The sequence below is a fragment of the Oncorhynchus tshawytscha genome, linkage group LG31 (genome assembly GCF_018296145.1).
Source record: "Oncorhynchus tshawytscha isolate Ot180627B linkage group LG31, Otsh_v2.0, whole genome shotgun sequence".
In the NCBI taxonomy this organism is placed as follows: Eukaryota; Metazoa; Chordata; class Actinopteri; order Salmoniformes; family Salmonidae; genus Oncorhynchus; species Oncorhynchus tshawytscha.
The window spans coordinates 22,232,012-22,251,262 of NC_056459.1; the positions used below are offsets into that span (position 1 = coordinate 22,232,012).

Genomic DNA, 19,251 nt, shown 5'->3' on the forward strand with positions numbered 1-19,251 from the left:
CTGCTGTGGGCTGGTAGTGCAAACAAACTTGAAGAGCCTATTAAGATGTACAGTACAACAATATAGATTTGTGGAGGATATTTAACTGATCAAAGTTGTGCTCCAATCACAAGACACGTAATATATCCACTGCTAACAGTCACACAGAACAAAAATATCACCACGCTTCCTTTGATGAGTGTTTAGTTACCCAAAAGAGAAAAAGGGCCAAATAACAATTACATCAATCATCACAGTTGTATATGCCATTTTAGCAGATGCTGTTATCCAAAGTGACTTACAGTCATGCTCTTACTACTAATCACTCATAACAGTTTGTAGCCCAAATATGGTGTGCCAGGATCCAAAAAGCCATTCACACCCAATCCTGGCAAAGATAAATCCAAACCCCTCAACCAATCCTGACAGAGCAGAGCCCACCAGTGCTCTACACATCACCCCCTGCCCAGCAGCAGGGTTAGAGGGTTGCCAAGTGTTTCTTTCCGCCAGGCCTTGCCAACACCCCACATCCCAGCTGGCTTGGCGGGGAAAGGGTCTGGCTAGCAGAGGCACAGGACAGGAGGTGGCAGAGTGCCTCATATCCTCCTGACCCTAAAATAACCACCGGAACCACAATAAAGCCTGTTGCTGATCTGGTCTCACTGATGGACATGTTGTTGCCTCAGCTGCTGATCTGTTCTCACTGGCGAACATGTTGATGCCCCAGCTGCTGATCTGTTCTCACTGGCGAACATGTTGATGCCCCAGCTGCTGATCTGTTCTCACTGATGGACATGTTGGTGCCCCAGCTCCTGATCTGTTCTCACTGGCGAACATGTTGGTGCCCCAGCTCCTGATCTGTTCTCACTGGTGAACATGTTGGTGCCCCAGCTGCTGATCTGTTCTCACTGGCGAACATGTTGGTGCCCAAGCTCCTGATCTGTTCTCACTGGCGAACATGTTGGTGCCTCAGCTGCTGATCTGTTCTCACTGGCGAACATGTTGGTGCCTCAGCTGCTGATCTGTTCTCACTGTTGGTGCCCCAGATCCAGAACTATTATCACTTTCAGAGAATCTATCTGTGCCACCAAGACGAGGGTATTACATTGTGGTGAAAAACAGGTGTTTGAACTTAGGGCCAAGTATTTTCCCTTGTCAGTTTGTGTGGTGAGGAAATAATCTCCTGGTTATACTCTATATTAGGCGTTCCCAGACGTTTTCACGCACCACATCTATTTCTATGGGCACAAGCACTGTTCATGTCACAAACTGTTCACACCCCTCTTGTTGGTGGAAAGAATTTAGCAGGTTTAAAGCTTATTTCCTGCAATTTTACACATTTTGCCATGGGGTTCAAATACAATTGTGCAATTTTTATGCACATAATCTTGCAATTCTATACATTTTGCCATGTCTAATGTGTATTCATGTGATATTGAGTGACTAAAAAATTACAACAATATCTGCGGGCTAAAAAACATAAATAAAAACCATTAGCTGACATGGGCTAGTTGATCTGGACATTTCTAACAAGTTATAAATATCTCTCTAAGGTCTGCAATGACTAACATGACAAGAGGAACTGATGATGCACCACCCAACTTCGTTGCACCTTGTGCATTCTACTATTACAACTTTCAAGAGTTAGTTTAAAGCAGGACTAAAAAAAAATCATATATAAACATATATATATATATATATATATATATATATAAACATGGATATATATGTACCTGGATATATATATATAGTGACTTTGGAAAAAACATAAATACCTTATTTACATAGGTATTCAGACCCTTTGCTGTGAGACTCGAAATTGAGCTCAGGTGCATCATGTTTCTATTGATCATCCTTGAGTTGTTTCTACAACTTGATTGGAGCCTACATGTGGTAAATTCAATTGACTGGACATCATTTGGAAAGGCACACACCTGTCTATATAAGGTTCCACAGTTGACAGTGCATTTTAGAGCAAAAACCAAGCCACGAGGTCGAAGGAATTATCCGTTCCCTACCCAAACTGACAGAGATAGAAAGGATCTGCTGAGAAGAATGGGAGAAACTCCCCAAATACAGGTGTACCAAGCTTGTAGCGTCATACCCAAGAAGACTTGAGTCTGTAATCGCTGCCAAAGGCGCTTCAACAAAGTACTGAGTAAAGGGTCTGAATACTTATGCAAATGTACAGTTGAAGTCGGAAGATTACATACACCTTAGCCAAATACATTTAAACTCAGTTTTTCACAATTCCTAACATTTAATCCTAGTAAAAATTCCCTATCTTAGGTCAGTTAGGGTCACCACTTTATTTTAAGAATGTGAAATGTCAGAATAATAGTAGAGAGAATTATTTCAGCTTTTATTTCTTTCATCACATTCCCAGTGGGTCAGAAGTTTACATACACTCAATTAGTATTTGGTAGCATTGCCTTCAAATTGTTGAACTTGGGTCAAACATTTCGGGTAGCCTTCCACAAGCTTCTCACAATAAATTGGGTGAATTGTGGCCCATTCCTCCTGACAGAGCTGGTGTAACTGAGTCAGGTTTGGTGGCCTCCTTGTTCGGACACGCCTTTTCTGTTCTGCCCACAAATATTCTATAAGATTGAGGTCAGGGCTTTGTGATGGCCACTCCAATACCTTGACTTTGTTGACCTTAAGCCATTTTGCTACAACTTTGGAAGTATGCTTGGGGTCAATGTCCATTTGGAAGACCCATTTGCGACCAAGATTTAACTTCCTGACTGATATCTTGAGATGTTGCTTCAATATATCCACATAATTTTCCTCCCTCATCATGCCATCTATTTTGTGAAGTGCACCTATCCCTCCTGCAGCAAAGCACCCCCACAACATGATGCTGCCACCCCCGTGCTTCACGTTTGGGATAGTGTTCTTCGGTTTCCCCCTTTTTCCTTCAAACATAACGATGGTCATTACGGCCAAATGGTTTTATTTTTGTTTCATCAGACCAGAGGACATTTCTATAAAAAGTATGATCTTTGTCCCCATGTTTTATTATGGCTGTTTTGGAGCAGTGGCTCCTTGCTGAGCGGCCTTTCAGGTTATGTCGACATATAACTCGTTTTACTGTGGATATAGATACTTTTGTACCTGTTTCCTCCAGCATCTTCACAAGGTCCATTGCTGTTGTTCTGGGATTGATTTGCACTTTTCGCACCAAAGTACGTTCATCTCTAGGAGAGAGAATGCGTCTCCTTCTTGAGCGGTATGACGGATGCGTGGTCCCATGGTGTGTATACCTGCATACTTGTCACACACTGACCATAGTAAGGTGTTTATTCTCTATGTTGGTTGGGGCGTGATAGTGACTAGGGTGGGTTATCTAGTTTTTTTTATGTCTATGTTGGCCTGATATGGTTCCCAATCAGAGACAGCTGTTTATCGTTGTCTCTGATTGGGGATCATATTTAGGTAGCCATTTCCTCATTAGTATTTGTGGGATCTTGTCTACATTGAGTTGCGTGAGTGCACACCAGTAGCGTCACATTTGTTTGTTTGTTTGTTTGTTTGTTTGTTGTTGAGTTTCAGTTTATTAAAAAAATGTGGAACTCTATTCACGCTGCGTCTTGGTCTACTCATTACGACGAACGTGGCAGTACTATTGTTTGTACAGATGAAAATGGTACCTTCAAGCATTTGGAAATTGCTCCCAAGGATGAACCAATTTATTTTCTGAGGTCTTGGCTGATTTCTTTTGATTTTCCCATGATGTCAACCAAAGAGGCACTGAGTTTGAAGGTAGGCATTGAAATAAATCCACAGGTACACCTCCAATTGACTCAAATTATGTCAATTAGCCTATCAGAAGCTATGACATAATTTTCTGGAATTTTCCAAGCTGTTTAAAGGCACAGTCAACTTAGTGTATGTAAACTTCTGACCCACTGCAATTGTGATACAGTGAAATAATCTGTCTGTAAACAATTGTTGGAAAAATTACTTGTGTCATGCACAAATTAGATGTCCTAACCGACTTGCCAAAACTATAGTTTGTAAACAAAAAATGTGTGGAGTGGTTGAAAAACGAGTTTTAATGACTCCAACCTAAGTTTGTCAACTTCCGACTTCAACTGTATAGATTTCAGTAAAAAAAAGAAAAATTGAAAACATTTCTAAAAACCTGTTTTTGCTTTATCATTATCAGGTATTAGGTGTAGGTTGATGAAAAAACACTATTTTTAGAAGGATGGCTGTAATGTAACAACATTGTGTGTGTGTGTGTGTGTGGGGGGGCTGAATCAGGTTAGTTACAACTGGGGTTGGAGCGGAAACCTACATGAGGGTAGCCAACGTGGTCAGAGTGTGTTTTTGTAAATATAAATGGGGGTAATATGGTCCACCAGACTTACCTCCAAGCTGTACTCCTCCACGGTCCTCTTCAGTGGGTCAACAATCTGCCAGCATATGAGGATGCATAAGTCAATCAGCAGCATCCCACCAACGATGATCAGTAGCTTCTGGTCCTTGATAATCTGGAGGTGAGAAAAGAAGTGAGTGAGGGGAGAGCGAGCAAAGATAGTGAAAGGGGAGAAGAGAAGAGAGTGATAACACTGTTAGAAAAACTGTACCTGTACCTGGAAAAGGGCTCTATCTGGAACCAAAAAGGGCTCTATCTGGAACCAAAAAGGGCTCTATCTGGAACCAAAAAGGGCTCTACAAGGAACAAAAAATATATATCCTCCAGCAACAGACAAAGACAACTTTATGGTTCTAGGTAGCCCCTTTTAAAATGTAGGTAGGGAGAGATGTCTGGAACCAACAGGACCCTGATTGGCTTCTACTTCCAAGCCATAAAACTGCTAAACAAGACTGCTAAATAGCTAATCAAATGGCTACACGCTACTGCTACTGTCTATTATCTAACCTGTTGCCTAGACAATTTAACCCCACGCATATGTACATAGCTACCTCAGTTACTTCGTACCCCTGTACATGGACTCACTATATACTACCTGTATATAGCCATGTCACTTTTACTCGTTATTGTTATTCATTATTCACTGTGTATTTATTCCTCGTGTCACCATTTCTATTTTTTATATATATGTTTTATCTTTAACTCTGCATTGTTGAAAAAGGACCTGTAAGTAGGCAGTTCACTGTTAGTCTACACCTGTTGTTTACGAAGCATGTGACAAATAAAATCTGATTTGATGAGAGGTGGGATACAGGGAGGGACCAAAAGACGGCAGTCGTGTCAATCAACAAAGACACTTTTTTTGTGACTGAACTTTAGAGGATGAAAGGGGGCCCCCGTATGATCTTTATTTTGAACAGCGTTTGACCCTGCCGCCATCCACATCAAAGCAAAGGTCAGGAGAACACAGACAAGGATACACTTTGAGGGAAATCACTTCTTAAAAATACAATGATGTTCTCTCTCTCTCTCTCTCCCTCCCATTCTCAATTCAGATTCCATTCAAAGGGCTTTATTGGCATGGGAAACAAAGTTAAATAAATAATCAAACATTTACCGTAAATTTTCATTGGAATAGAGACATTTCGAATGTCATTATGGTTATATACAGTGTTGTAATGATGTGCAAATAGTTAAAGTAGTTACAAAAGTACATAAACAAACAAATGTGGGTTGTAATGGTGTTTGTCACAAATCTTGCTACTGTGATGGAAAACTGTGGTATTTCTCCCAATAGATACGGGAGTCTCTTTCTCGCTCACCACCAACAGACCAGACAGACTGCGGTGGATGGTGGACTCAGAATGGAATGGAGGGTAATGGTTTTGATATGTTGTCTTTTGATGGCTACTGGGATTGGACAAGTAGAGGCAAGGAGAAAGGAACATTGTGTTGCTGGGAATATAGCAGTGTTAGAGGGCCTAAAGAGACAGTGACTGGTGATGTATTCAGGGTACCAGAGGTCTCCAAATAACTACAAGCTACAACCTGACCATAATGACATTCTATTATGACTGCAACAATGTTCTCAGGCTAAAAAAAACTTCCTAACCCGAGAGGATATTTCAACTAGTGACTATCCAGGAGAATAAATAAAAAGTAGCACTCTGTTTCTGAATAAACCTGATAGATGTATTGATAGATTTATCAGCCGCTGAAAGTATACAGGACCAGATGATCTTTACTGTAAATGAAATTGAAGTTGATAGATCAAACAATCATTGTATCTTTCACAATGATGGGAGCATCAGATCAGAAGATGGACCATGGTATCGTGATTCTGTCCCTTTGGTCAAGACAGATGTTGTTGAAGCATGACCGTCTGGATAAGCCTATTCATATTTCAATGATCACATTATGCTATTCCCAATATGACATACTGTGTAGATGTGTACTGGATACAATATAAGATAGATACAGCTCCTAGCTGAGTGAATCTGAGTGGATTACAATATACTGTAGCTGTGTCACATAATAAATGAATATAATCTATCTGCTTTAGAGCAGACAGTCTCAGGCCTGCTACCATTAGAACTGGCTACCTCAGGCCTGCTACCATTAGAGCTAGCTACCTCAGGCCTGCTACAATTAGAGATGGCTACCCCAAGCCAGCTACCATTAGAGTAGGCTACCCCAGGCCTGCTACCATTGGAGCTGGTTACCCCAGGCTTGCTACCATTAGAGATGGCTACCCCAGGCCTGCTATCATTTGAGCAGGCTACCTCAGGCCTGCTACCATTAGAGCTGGCTACCCAGGCCTGCTACCATTTGAGCCTGCTACCCCAGGCCTGCTACCATTAGAGCTGGCTACACCAGGCCTGCTCACTTGATAGTATTTTAAATGCTTCTGCCTACCCTGGAAGTAGTAATACATTATTCTACTGCTGATTCATCATTAAAGCATGGGGATGTGGAACTGTAGAATATACTGTGTGTAGTTGTGATCAGGGAACAGAGCAGTTTGCCTCCAGGGCCCTGATTCGTGGGAAATGGGATCGCTCTGTCTCAGCGATAAGACGTGTGTGTAAGTATGAAAGACACTGTTCATATCAGATCATGCACACACACATCTGATCAATTTTTACAATTTTTAATTTGACCCCTTTTTCTACCCAATTGGTAGTTACAGTCGTGTCCCATCGCTGCAACTCCAGTATGGACTCGGGAGAGGAGAAGGTTGATATCCATGCGTCCTCTGAAACGGCTTGCTTAACTCAGAAGCCAGCCGCACCAATGTGTTGGAGGAAACACCGTACAACTGGTGACCGAAGTCAGCTTCGGCCCGCCACAAGGAGTCACTAGAAGGCGATGGGACAAGAACATCCCCACCGGCCAAACCCTCTTACCCGGACGACGCTGGGTCAATTGTGTGACGCCTCATGGGTCTCTCGGTCACGGCTGGCTGCGACACAGCCTGGGATCGAACCCGGGGCTGTAGTGACGCCTCAAGCACTGCAGTGCCTTAAACCGCTGCACCACTCAGAAGGCCACCTGATCATTGTTCTGTGTGTACATCGTTGATCTATGTGAATGAGCATGTACTGTATGTATAATGATAAAGCAACACCTCGTGGCAAAACGCCTCTCCCCTATTTGAACTAGATAGTTTGTGTGTATGCATTGATATGTAGGCTACCTGTGCCTTTTAAAAATCATGTCGTTTTGTCTTTGAGCTGTTTTTTGTCTATTGATGTTCTCTATTATGTCATTCTCTATTATGTTTCATGCTGCTTTTGCAACAGGTAATTGGGACCATAATAAAATACCAAACATCTGCGTACTGTATGTGTATGCTATGTATGTTGGGTCTTCTACGGCATGTGTGTACACATTAGTGTGTGTGTGTGTTAGGCTTTTTTCTGTGTGTGTTTTTCATTGTGTGCGTGCGTTGGTGTGTGTCCTAAGCTGTATCTCACTGTGAGCGCAGCCAAGAGCTCTCTAAAGTCAATCTCAGAGACAGACTAGCAGGCAGACAGGGAGGGAGGCTGCAGAGCAACATGTTTGATTGACAGTCCCTGTGCTTACACAACACTGAGCCAGGCCTCTTTACGCTCAAGCACACCCTGATTTGCAGTCTTCTGTCTGGTGGAGGGAGGGAGGGAGGGAGGAGGGAAGGACAGAGGGAGGGCAGAAGGGAGGGAGGAAGAGAGCGATGAAGCGACGGAGAGATTGAGGAAGAGTGTGACTCGGTGCGCGACCACGGCAGCGCTCAATCTCTCTGATGAGCACTGGGGCTACATTGTAAACCCCAAGCTCTACTTTGACTGACAACAGTCACTCCACACAACCAAAGCTCCCGCATTCAATCAATGTTTGTGAGGAAGGAGGATGGGGAGGGGAGACTAGGGGGAGGGATGAGGAGGATGAGGAGGAAGGGGAGGAGGAGGGGGAGGGAGGAAGGGAGGAGGATGAGGAGGAGGGGAGGGAGGAGGAGGAAAAACAGTCTGCATAATCAGCATAACACAATTCACAGGAACAAAAGACGTTTTGTTGTTGTCTTTAGTTTTTCTCCGGATTACGACCTTTTCATGAATAAACTTTTTAAATAAACACAAAAGGTCATCCAATATTTTTTCACATTTAAATATATCAAAATGCCCCTGTGTTTGGAATGACCCCAGACTAGAAGACAATGACCCAATCTCTTTAAATACCACTTTCTTTCTCTCTCTAAATTTTTGTCATTTAGCAGACGCTCTTATTTAGAGCGACTTACAAGAGCAATTAGGGTTAAGTGCCTTGTTCAAGGGCACATCGACAGACTTTTCCAACCAGTGACCTTTCAGTTACTGGCCCAACGCTCTTAACCGCTAGGTTACCTGCTGCGGTCTGCTCTCTTCCTGCCTCCCACGCACTCGCTCTCTCCCACTCTCTCTGACAGATCTTCCACATGCCCTCCTGCAGCTTTCATCATCCCACACATCTATCCAGGATGTGATGTGAGGAGGACTATAAATATCAAAAGGGCACAGAGGCCTGGCAAGCCTTTACGTAATCAAACCAGATACATATTGTGTCATATACATCAGAGGGCAACAGGTCAGTGGGTAGACTGTGTGTTACATAAAAGCACGGGGGTTTCCGTTAGCTGGTAGTAGTCGGGTTTAGGCCATTTTTATTTTTTGAAGCCAACAAATAAAATTGTCACCGGGAGAAGAGAAAATCCCATTGCAGAATAAAGCATTTTAGCCTCTTCATTGATGTAAATACATTTGACTGGTCATGCTTATCAGTCTATAGGTACATTTGCATAATTTAGTGGCATTATATTGGCACGTGTATACAGTATATTCGTTATGCATCTTATTTATCACACACGTACAGCATACTGATACAGAGCCTTATATTATATTTGACCAGTAGCCAAAGGCACAATCCGTCATATTAGCAACCCATGCTAGTTGTTGCATATTCTTTTTTTATTTTATTTAATTTCACCTTTATTTAACCAGGTAGGCTAGTTGAGAACAAGTTCTCATTTGCAATTGCGACCTGGCCAAGATAAAGCATAGCAATTCGACACATACAACAACACAGAGTTACACATGGAATAAACAAAACATAGTCAATAATACAGTAGAACAAAAGAAAACAAAAAGTCTATATACAGTGAGTGCAAATGAGGTAAGTTAAGGAAATAAATAGGCCATGGTGGCGAAGTAATTACAATATAGCAATTAAACACTGGAATGGTAGAACGGCAGAAGATGAATGTGCAGGTAGAGATACTGGGGTGCAAAGGAGCAAAATAAATAAATAAATAAATACCAGTATGGGGATGAGGTAGGTAGATAGATGGGCTGTTTACAGATAGGCTAAGTACAGGTGCATCTGTAAACTGCTCTGACTGCTGGTGCTTAAAGCTAGTGAGGGAGATGAGAGTCTAGATCTCCCCTCTTTCTGAATTTCGAATGGATATTTTCATCTCTCACACATTAAACCATTTACATGTGCAGTGCGCTTTTGACAACAGTGTTTTCCTGCTCATTGCTAATTGCATTCGTTGATAGCCTACTGCCTTGTGCGCATTGCTGTGCTTATAATGTAAAGAAATAATAGTTTGTCCACATTTTAAGCTAAACATTTTGATCTGTTGCATCAGACTCATATATGTATGTATCCTAGGCCTACTGGTTGTATGAATGTGGGATCTATCGACCCACAACGAATCTGTTTTGGAATAGGCCATTTCTTTCTCAACAAGCTGACCAATACTATATGTCAACTTTCTACTATGGGGGATAGTGGATTGACATAGACTAGTGATTTTGCTGTTTGTCACTCGTCTTGCTGGCTGAGGAAAAGTTCATGTGGACAGTTATTCTAACATCTTCAAAGTGCACATCAGAATTCAGTAAGAAGGACCACATATGGTTACTTTCTCGACTGTTAATATGATTGACCATAATCTAAATGTGACTTCTGTAGACGCCCTAATTAGTTGATGAACCCAATGCATATGCGTCCGGTAAATGTCTCAAATGTCTGGAATAGTAAAATACTTCTGGACAAATGTTAGGCACCACATTTTCGGAACGGAAACCCTGACACACACATTTGGATGCAAGGACGCACGCAAACATACACACACACACACACACACACACACAAGCACACACTCGCACACTCTCACACACAAACCTTTAATGCTGTATAAAAAATAGCAGGCTTAATAATACAAAGAGATGAACCTCCATTCTCTCCAATGAGTAGCCAGTCTCACACAGCAGTAACGGAAAATGAAACCCTACACACTGTCCACCAGAATTACCACAGGGTGAGTGTGTGTGTGTTGTGTTATGTGTGTGGGTACTGAACATGTTGCCAGAAGGTGTGTGTGTGTGGTAAACTCTTTTATGCCTGAGCCAGGATAGAAAGATACCAGCAGCAGCAAATGTCCAGAGTGAGCTCCTGCAGTTTCTGACATGTACAGTGTGCATGTGCATACATTGTGTGTGTGTGTGTGAGTTATTGCATGTGTTTGCATGTCTGCGTGTGTGTACAGTCTGAGCTGAGGTGAGTGTCTGTAATGCTTTTTGTGACTGGATCGATGCAGCTCTTCTGGGGCTTGGGATGACTGAGGGGGCTAACAACCTGCCTTGCCCCTCTTAGACCTCCTGTAGTAGTTACTCAGTTACACACATGTTGTTAGGGGAAATGTTTTTGGTGTTTAAAAATTCTAGTGTTTTTTTTTTTTTTGTCTCCACACCTTGAGATATACATTCAGGGTAATCTTCTCAAATTCTTACGATTTCAGAGTGTTGCCAACGTTACTGAAACCATAGCAACGTTGTTAGAGAGGCAGCAAGTAGAAGCTCTCCTTGTGACTGCTACTTGATAATAACCAGATTTTCATAGCTCTGCATACTTGCTCCGAGGTAAAGGGTAAAGTTATTTTTTGAAAATATGGTCAGCTAACAGTCCCTCATTTTCGTCTCTTATTCTCCTTCTTTCCTCTCCATTCATTTTTTATCTCGCATAATGCATATGTGGTGACACAGGAATCAGTGCATTAAGAGGCTGCTAGCTGCTGTTAACCAGGGATGATTTCTCTATCAGAGTCCATCATGGCCAATTATGGTTATAGGCTCTTCTTCCGTCCTCCGCAGACCAGACCATGCGACTACCACAGTTTACTGTTGCTTGATCACATCAACAGAAAACGCTCCCTTCCTACAGTGGCTATTGTGAAACTGACTGGTTCACAAAATACAAAATGGTGAATTTGAGCTAGTCTGGTGTTGATAGTCTTTTCTAAAGATGAAAGTTAGTGTATCCATACTGTATGTGTGCTCTGTTGCTCATAAAGGCAGGTTCCAGGCCTGTGGCTGTCATCTCTTCTTGTGGTGATACTGTGTCTTTGTCCCAAATGGCACCCTATTCTGTATATTATGCACTACTTTTGACCAGAGCCTTATGGTACTGCACAATTTAGGGGATAGGGTCCATTTGGGGCATAACCTGTATGTATGTTGGCTACAAGTGTCTTTCCACAATCTGAGCACTGTCAGCAATTAGCCGAGTGATCAATAAGGCAGGAATGGGGTCAAATCCATTCATTCGATTCAGGAAGTAATCATCTAAGACAATGAGAATGAATAATGATGACAATACGCTGTTAATAACAACAATAATAATAATAATAATCATGAGATAATAACATTTTAGGTACTGGCCACCATTGTCCTTCCAGGTCTAGGCAATCATTGTCAATGAGACCATACAGTTTTGTCTCTTTGCTCTGACGGATGATTAGATTGATTGTATTATTATTTGATGATTGTGTTTCATATTTAATATGTGTATGTGTTTGTATATTACAGGGCCCATTTAAAAATGAGACCTGTGTCTCAATGTGACTCTCTGTGTGTGAAATACATGTAAAAAAAACATGTTTTTAATTTAATAAATTAAAGTTTGTGATCCGTCACCTTTTTCTTCATCTTGACATTCTTGAAGATCGCGTGGACTCTCCAGGTCTTGGCGAACATGGCGCCGAACGCTGTCGTATACCCTACGATGAGGATCCACGTTCTCACCTGCAACACGATGACAGAAACAGTCTCGTCAATAGCTGGCAAAGAGTTGGACTTAAGATCTAAACAAAGATCTAGACTGATCTAAACAGAGATCTAGACTGATCTAAACAGAGATCTAGACTGACAAGCTATTAGCATTTTTATTTCATTTATTTTATCTGACAAATTCACCAAAAGCTCTAGAAGTGCACTATAAATAGTGAATGTGCAAACTTTGGAGGAAGTCCTAGACTTACATCATGGCTGTCAAACTTGTGAATGTGTGTTATTAAAGTAAGAAACATACTGTAGCAGCATCTACTTTCTTGAGATTCAAGGATATTTAAACGCTCCAAATCCTACGATGCCTACTGTAGCTAGGCAAAAACCATATTTAGAATGAGTTGTAACTAAATAACAGCAACAAACCTATATCCTGTAGTTACTCCCACAGCATCTCATTTAACACGCTGGAAAAACACCACTTTAACACTCATTGCACTAAATGCTGTTTGTGTTTGTTTGTCTATTTGTTGAAAGACATTCTTGGAATGGAGGCACAATCACAATGTAGGCAAAAAGCAATATGTGGAACAGACCAAGGCAAAAGATTCAGCAGCAAGCTTATTCTCCCTCCAGTGTTGCCTGAAGAAAATAAGAAATCAGCCGGGCCCTTTAGCCACAGGGGCCCCAGCAACCCTGATGAAAAGTTGTGCTACCAGATGCCTGCAGCCAGCTCTCCTGGCGGTAACGGCCACTCTCTTTCTCCTTCCTACTTAGGAGCAATGATGCACTACATCAAATACTGGCCTGGTTTGTTTTGAGACTTAAACTGTAATATATTTGGTCAAATCAAAAGGTAACCAATCAGATGTTTCTGTAAGTGGGGTGAGGGAGGGGGGAAGGAGAGCAAGAGATGGATAGAGAAAAAGGTCAAGAAAAAACTACTGTAGCAGCCATACAAAGGAAACACAGTGCATATTGATTGGTTGGATCACACACTTTGCCTCAGCTCCTCCTCTCTGATTTGACAGCCTCCATTTTGGATTGTTTTCGCTGAGGCGAGCCAGGTTGGCAGACAGGCACCCGATGGCAGTTGATACGTGCTGCGCCACCTGCCTAACTAACATTATTTAACAGTATTTATCTCTGTGGAAACCAGGACTGGATCCCTACTTCCTATTGAGTGGCACCCTACTTCCTATATAGTGCACTACTTTTAACCAGAGCCCTGGTCAAAAGTAGTGCACTATATAGAGAATAGGGTGCCATTTGGGACGTGAACCAGTTATCACTGTAATCAAACCTCTTTAATTAAACCAGAGGCTCAGATAGTCACGTTCAAACTGTTGATGTGTGAGCAGGAGCTTAATATGTTCCATGTTAGGAAAGACCCAGCAACTGATCCAATCACCTCCCATTATATGAACTCCCATAACCTTTCTGAAGGCTGGAACATTAACCTGGATATCACACCTTTTAAAGGAAGGAGAAGAATGATAGCTAATAGCTAGTGTTAGCCTGGGTCGCACACCTTGTGAAGGGGATCAAGAGAGAATGCTAGCTGGCGTTAGCCTGGATCTCACAGATTTCGAAAGAGAGAAGACAAACGAGAATGATATAGTGTTAGCCTAGCATTAGCCTGGGATTTTAAACATCATTAGGACAGCAGATATGGGGTTCGAGCTATACAGGTTCAATACTCACAGTGCACAGGGCCTCAAACTCTTTGTCGGACACCAAGGCGCCATCCAGGCCAAAGAGGAAGATGGAGGAGTAGGATAGCATTCCTCCCAGAATGATGAGGTTGTTCATGTAGGGACTGGACATCTTGATCAGTCTGTAGGGAGAGGAGAGTTACAATAACAGGGACAGGAAGTTCTGAAATTGTGAGAGGAGTTCCAAAACTCACATCTCAGATGTGACATTTTTCACATTGAAACACGTTACTGTCTTGGTAATCTTAAGTCTGTTTTCCCAGTTCCATTCCAAGTAAAATGTGAACACAATTTCTCCAAGTTTGTATCAAGATATTTATATTTTATTTAACTAGACATTCCAGTTAAGAACAACGGCCGGTTGTGATTCAGCCTGGAATCGAACTAGGGTCTGTAGTGACACCTGTAGCACTGAGATGCAGTGCCTTAGACTGCTGCGCCACTCGAGAGCCCTACAGCTATACTGTAGCTTTCCTAAATTACATTTGACACCTAATAGGTGCATGTCAGATAAGTGCAAACTCTATTTACTTAAAGTGCAGTTCAGCAGTACCAATCCATATACACTATCTGCATTTGCTGAGGGGTGTGTTCATTAGTGCACACCGTAACAAACCCTAGCAAAATATTACGAAAATGTTAGTTTCTTATTGGGCAAGTTTAAGTAAGTCCTTCCCCGTTGCTGGCAATTTGCTTCCGCTTGGTTGCTAGTGAATACACACCAGGATGTATTTACGTTACAGTTTAATCACATCACTTAGGACAGCAGGTCCCAAACCATCGTGTAAATCACGACTCAACTGTACATCATCAAATCAATAGGTAGTAAAATGTGTCTCTAAATGCAAGGAGAGAGGAAAGCACAACACCCCATCTATGGTTCTGATGCTGCAGAATCAGGTATAGTCGTAATGCACAGACTAAGGTGAACAACATGAGTCCCTGTACACACCATGTCAATTAACCATATTCCTTTTTTCCATCTTGTGTTATTCATTGTATCCGCAATAAAGTTTATACATTATGTTATAGGGGCGATGTCGTGACTATAGGCTGTGGCTCTATTGTCCTGTCTATAGGCTGTGGCTCTATTGTCCTGTCTAAAGGCTGTGGCTCTATTGTCCTGTCTAAAGGCTGTGGCTCTATTGCCCTGTCTAAAGGCTGTGGCTCTATTGTTCTGTCTAAAGGCTGTGGCTCTATTGTCCTGTCTATAGGCTGTGGCTCTATTGTCCTGTCTAAAGGCTGTGGCTCTATTGTCCTGTCTATAGGCTGTGGCTCTATTGTCCTGTCTAAAGGCTGTGGCTCTATTGTCCTGTCTATAGGCTGTGGCTCTATTGTCCTGTCTAAAGGCTGTGGCTCTATTGTCCTGTCTATAGGCTGTGGCTCTATTGTCCTGTCTATAGGCTGTGGCTCTATTGTCCTGTCTATAGGCTGTGGCTCTAGTGTCCTGTCTAAAGGCTGTGGCTCTATTGTCCTGTCTAAAGGCTGTGGCTCTAGTGTCCTGTCTAAAGGCTGTGGCTCTAGTGTCCTGTCTAAAGGCTGTGGCTCTATTGTCCTGTCTATAGGCTGTGGCTCTATTGTCCTGTCTATAGGCTGTGGCTCTATTGTCCTGTCTATAGGCTGTGGCTCTAGTGTCCTGTCTAAAGGCTGTGGCTCTATTGTCCTGTCTATAGGCTGTGGCTCTATTGTCCTGTCTAAAGGCTGTGGCTCTATTGTCCTGTCTAAAGGCTGTGGCTCTATTGCCCTGTCTAAAGGCTGTGGCTCTATTGTCCTGTCTAAAGGCTGTGGCTCTATTGTCCTGTCTATAGGCTGTGGCTCTATTGTCCTGTCTAAAGGCTGTGGCTCTATTGTTCTGTCTAAAGGCTGTGGCTCTATTGTCCTGTCTATAGGCTGTGGCTCTAGTGTCCTGTCTAAAGGCTGTGGCTCTATTGTCCTGTCTAAAGGCTGTGGCTCTATTGTCCTGTCTAAAGGCTGTGGCTCTATTGTCCTGTCTATAGGCTGTGGCTCTAGTGTCCTGTCTAAAGGCTGTGGCTCTAGTGTCCTGTCTAAAGGCTGTGGCTCTATTGTCCTGTCTAAAGGCTGTGGCTCTAGTGTCCTGTCTAAAGGCTGTGGCTCTAGTGTCCTGTCTAAAGGCTGTGGCTCTATTGTCCTGTCTAAAGGCTGTGGCTCTAGGACCATTGACAGAGATTTGCTGTCCTCTCTTCCTGAGGGCTGTGTGTAGGGTGAATGCTTCATGTTGGTGGTGGATGAGGTGAGCCTTCCTACTGTATGCTGTTGCTATTAGATGTTCATTATCATAATCATACATCTTACATTATTTTACATTAACATACAGTTATCTGTATGTTAATGAAATTATCTGAAATTATCTTTCTCAAAATGGTATGTATATTTCCCCATAAAATAATCTGTAATCTGAATATTTTGTTCCCTAAAAAAGGAAAAATAATATATATATATATATTTTTATGTGGCGACCCCACTGCAACCCCTAGGGGTCCTGGCCCAGTCTTTGAATATCACTGGTGTAGGGTGTAGTTGACCCTATACGCTGGATTGGGGAAGGAGAAGCTGATCCTAGATCTGTACTGAGAAGAAACTCCACCACGGTGCTCTACTAGTCTGGCCAGTATTAGTACACCAAGCTCCAAGTCCTCCTGACTTCAGTCTGGAAAGGCTATTTGATGATGACGATGCGTCGATATTGAAGAGGCTGTACTTTTTTGACGGGTCTTTCTCACTTTCACATGGAACAACCACTTCCAATACAACTGTTGGATTTTCAAAACCAAACAAAGTGAGGTCTCAGACTCACAACCCCTCAGGAAAGAAAAAAACATTTGAGAGAACCAATCAAACCTCAGCCCATTTCTGCACTAATACTGCATTTACAACGGAATCCTGTCCAGACCAGTGTGTCACAGCTCTCCCTTGCTGTGAGCTCTACCCCCTCCTCCCCCCATTCCCTTCCTTCTTCCACTGACCTGTGGTTGCGGTTCTTGATGTTGAAGAAGAGGAAGGCCCCTGCCATGAGCATGCCCAGGATGGTGATAACAGACAGGATGCTGTAGAGGGGTACGTTGATGTTGCGACGCTGCAGACGCACAAACGTACGGTCCTTAGGAGGCTCCACCCCTGGAATAAAGAGGAGGAAGAAAATAAGAAAACAAACTTTTACAGGGGAAGGATAGACAACCAAAATGAGCCCTCACCAGTAACCTATTTAACATTGAAAAACAACGTTGATTCAACCAGTTTTTGCCCAGTGGATCTGCTATGATGCCAAAAAATATGTGAATGTCTTCCTCTTCATTCCAGGAGTGGAGCCTCCAAATTAAGTTACTTTCCTTTTTGTGGAGTTGTTTCCACATCATTTCAACAAAATAATAGGATGTGATGACGTTGAATCAATGTGGAAAACTGTCGGATTTGCAAAAAGTCATCAATGTAACATATTTTTGTTTTGTTTTCACCCAACCTGAATTTACGTTTAATTCACAATAGCTGACAACTCAACCAAATGTACATCAAAACTAGACGTTGAACTGACGTCTGTGCTCAGTGGTGATGTTCTTAGCCTGAGAAATGTATTATAATCCACATAGAATGATTTAGATTTTATGTTTGTCCACTTGCCCAGTGACATTGATTCTATGTAAAGTACTGGACACTTCTACAGGAGAAGGATTGATCCAAAAAACGCCTACATTTGGCTACTTTCTTATCAGCTGCGTAAATGTACCTCCACACAAGATTAGTCGATGTGGTCAGCTGTTTCTTAGCCTTGTGCTTTCCTCTATCCGCCCTCTCCGTGCCAATCAATTTCTCAACTTACTGAGCTCTACTTATGACGGTTTGAGACATAGAAACAATTGTTTTATCTGAAACTGTCCCAGATTGTGTGTATATGGGACAAAAGGGAGGAAGGAATTGGGGGTCATTGTGGTAATCGCCAGGAATCAAACAAAAGACAAAGAATGTCAACACACGCAAACATGGATACATAAAACGTCTGGTAATGATTAAACATCGATTGATTGGTTGAGAGGAGCATTCTGGATGCCATGGGTCCCACAGAGGAGCTGTATTGTGTGTGTGTGTGTGCGTGTGCATGCGTGCGCGTGCGTGTGTGTGTGTGAGACGTGTGTAGTGAACACACACACACGGTCTGATCTACCTACCTTGGAACCTCATGGTGTTGTTAATAAGGTCCAGGACATCAGCAATAGCGTTGTACTCTCCGACCTTCACCTCCTGACCCTCTGTTAGGAACACAAACAGAGACGGACACGGACAGTTAGGACAGCATGGACACCTCAGACAAGTTCTTACTCTCAGTCCACTTCACAGCTCTCGCAGAGCATAACATTGACCCAAAATAACTATCTTTCAAATAGACAAGACTGCACTTAATCCAATGCTAGGAATACTGCAGTGTGGGGTCTCATTTATGCCATGTGTGTTTTAGCTAATTTAAAGCTAATTAGCTAATCAAGCTAATTTAAAGTACAGGCACTGGGTGAATGTTTTTGATACATTTTGGTTACAATGGCCAGCAACAGTACCATACTGGGGTGTATTCATTAGTGCACAACGTAGCAAACTGTTTTGCAATTGAAAATGTTTTGCAACGGAAATGAGCATTTCTTATTGGACAAGTTCAGGTTAGTCCCTCTCTATTTCAGCCCATTTGCTTCCGTTTGTTTCCTCGTGAATAAACAAATTACCGGAGAGCTAGGTCTCCAGTGAAGAAGGCAATCATAAAAATAAAAGCAACAATAAATAAAACCAATTGCACGCTAGCATTTGTAACACAATATCCATTTACATTTTCACAGGTACAGTAAAATGAGTTTAAATTGTGATATATCCCAAGCCATAACACAAACGTCTCTCTCCTGAGTGATATTTAAACCAGCCATTTCCTTCAAGAGCCGTCTTAAAGACTGATATTGGTCCCACGTGTAATATCGGCTTTCCATTGACCCTGGCACAAACACCAGCTCCATCACTCTTTCTCATGAAACAGGGGTAAACTTACACACAACACACTGGGGAGGAGGGAGAGGAGACCATTCTCTGTTTGTCTCTC

General features: G+C 42.3%; 1 protein-coding gene across 1 annotated transcript in view; it reads right to left on the reverse strand.

The window, feature by feature from the left end:
• Window positions 1-19,251, reverse strand: part of LOC112229230 (gamma-aminobutyric acid type B receptor subunit 2-like) — a 363,149-nt gene that overhangs the window by 105,917 nt on the left and 237,981 nt on the right. Inside the window, exons 9-13 of the mRNA XM_042310315.1 lie at window positions 18,341-18,421; window positions 17,144-17,294; window positions 14,149-14,281; window positions 12,355-12,462; window positions 4,356-4,478 (exon numbers count right to left, since the gene is read on the reverse strand). Coding sequence (XP_042166249.1) covers window positions 4,356-4,478; window positions 12,355-12,462; window positions 14,149-14,281; window positions 17,144-17,294; window positions 18,341-18,421 — 596 coding nt within the window. The remainder of the gene's footprint in view (window positions 1-4,355; window positions 4,479-12,354; window positions 12,463-14,148; window positions 14,282-17,143; window positions 17,295-18,340; window positions 18,422-19,251) is intronic.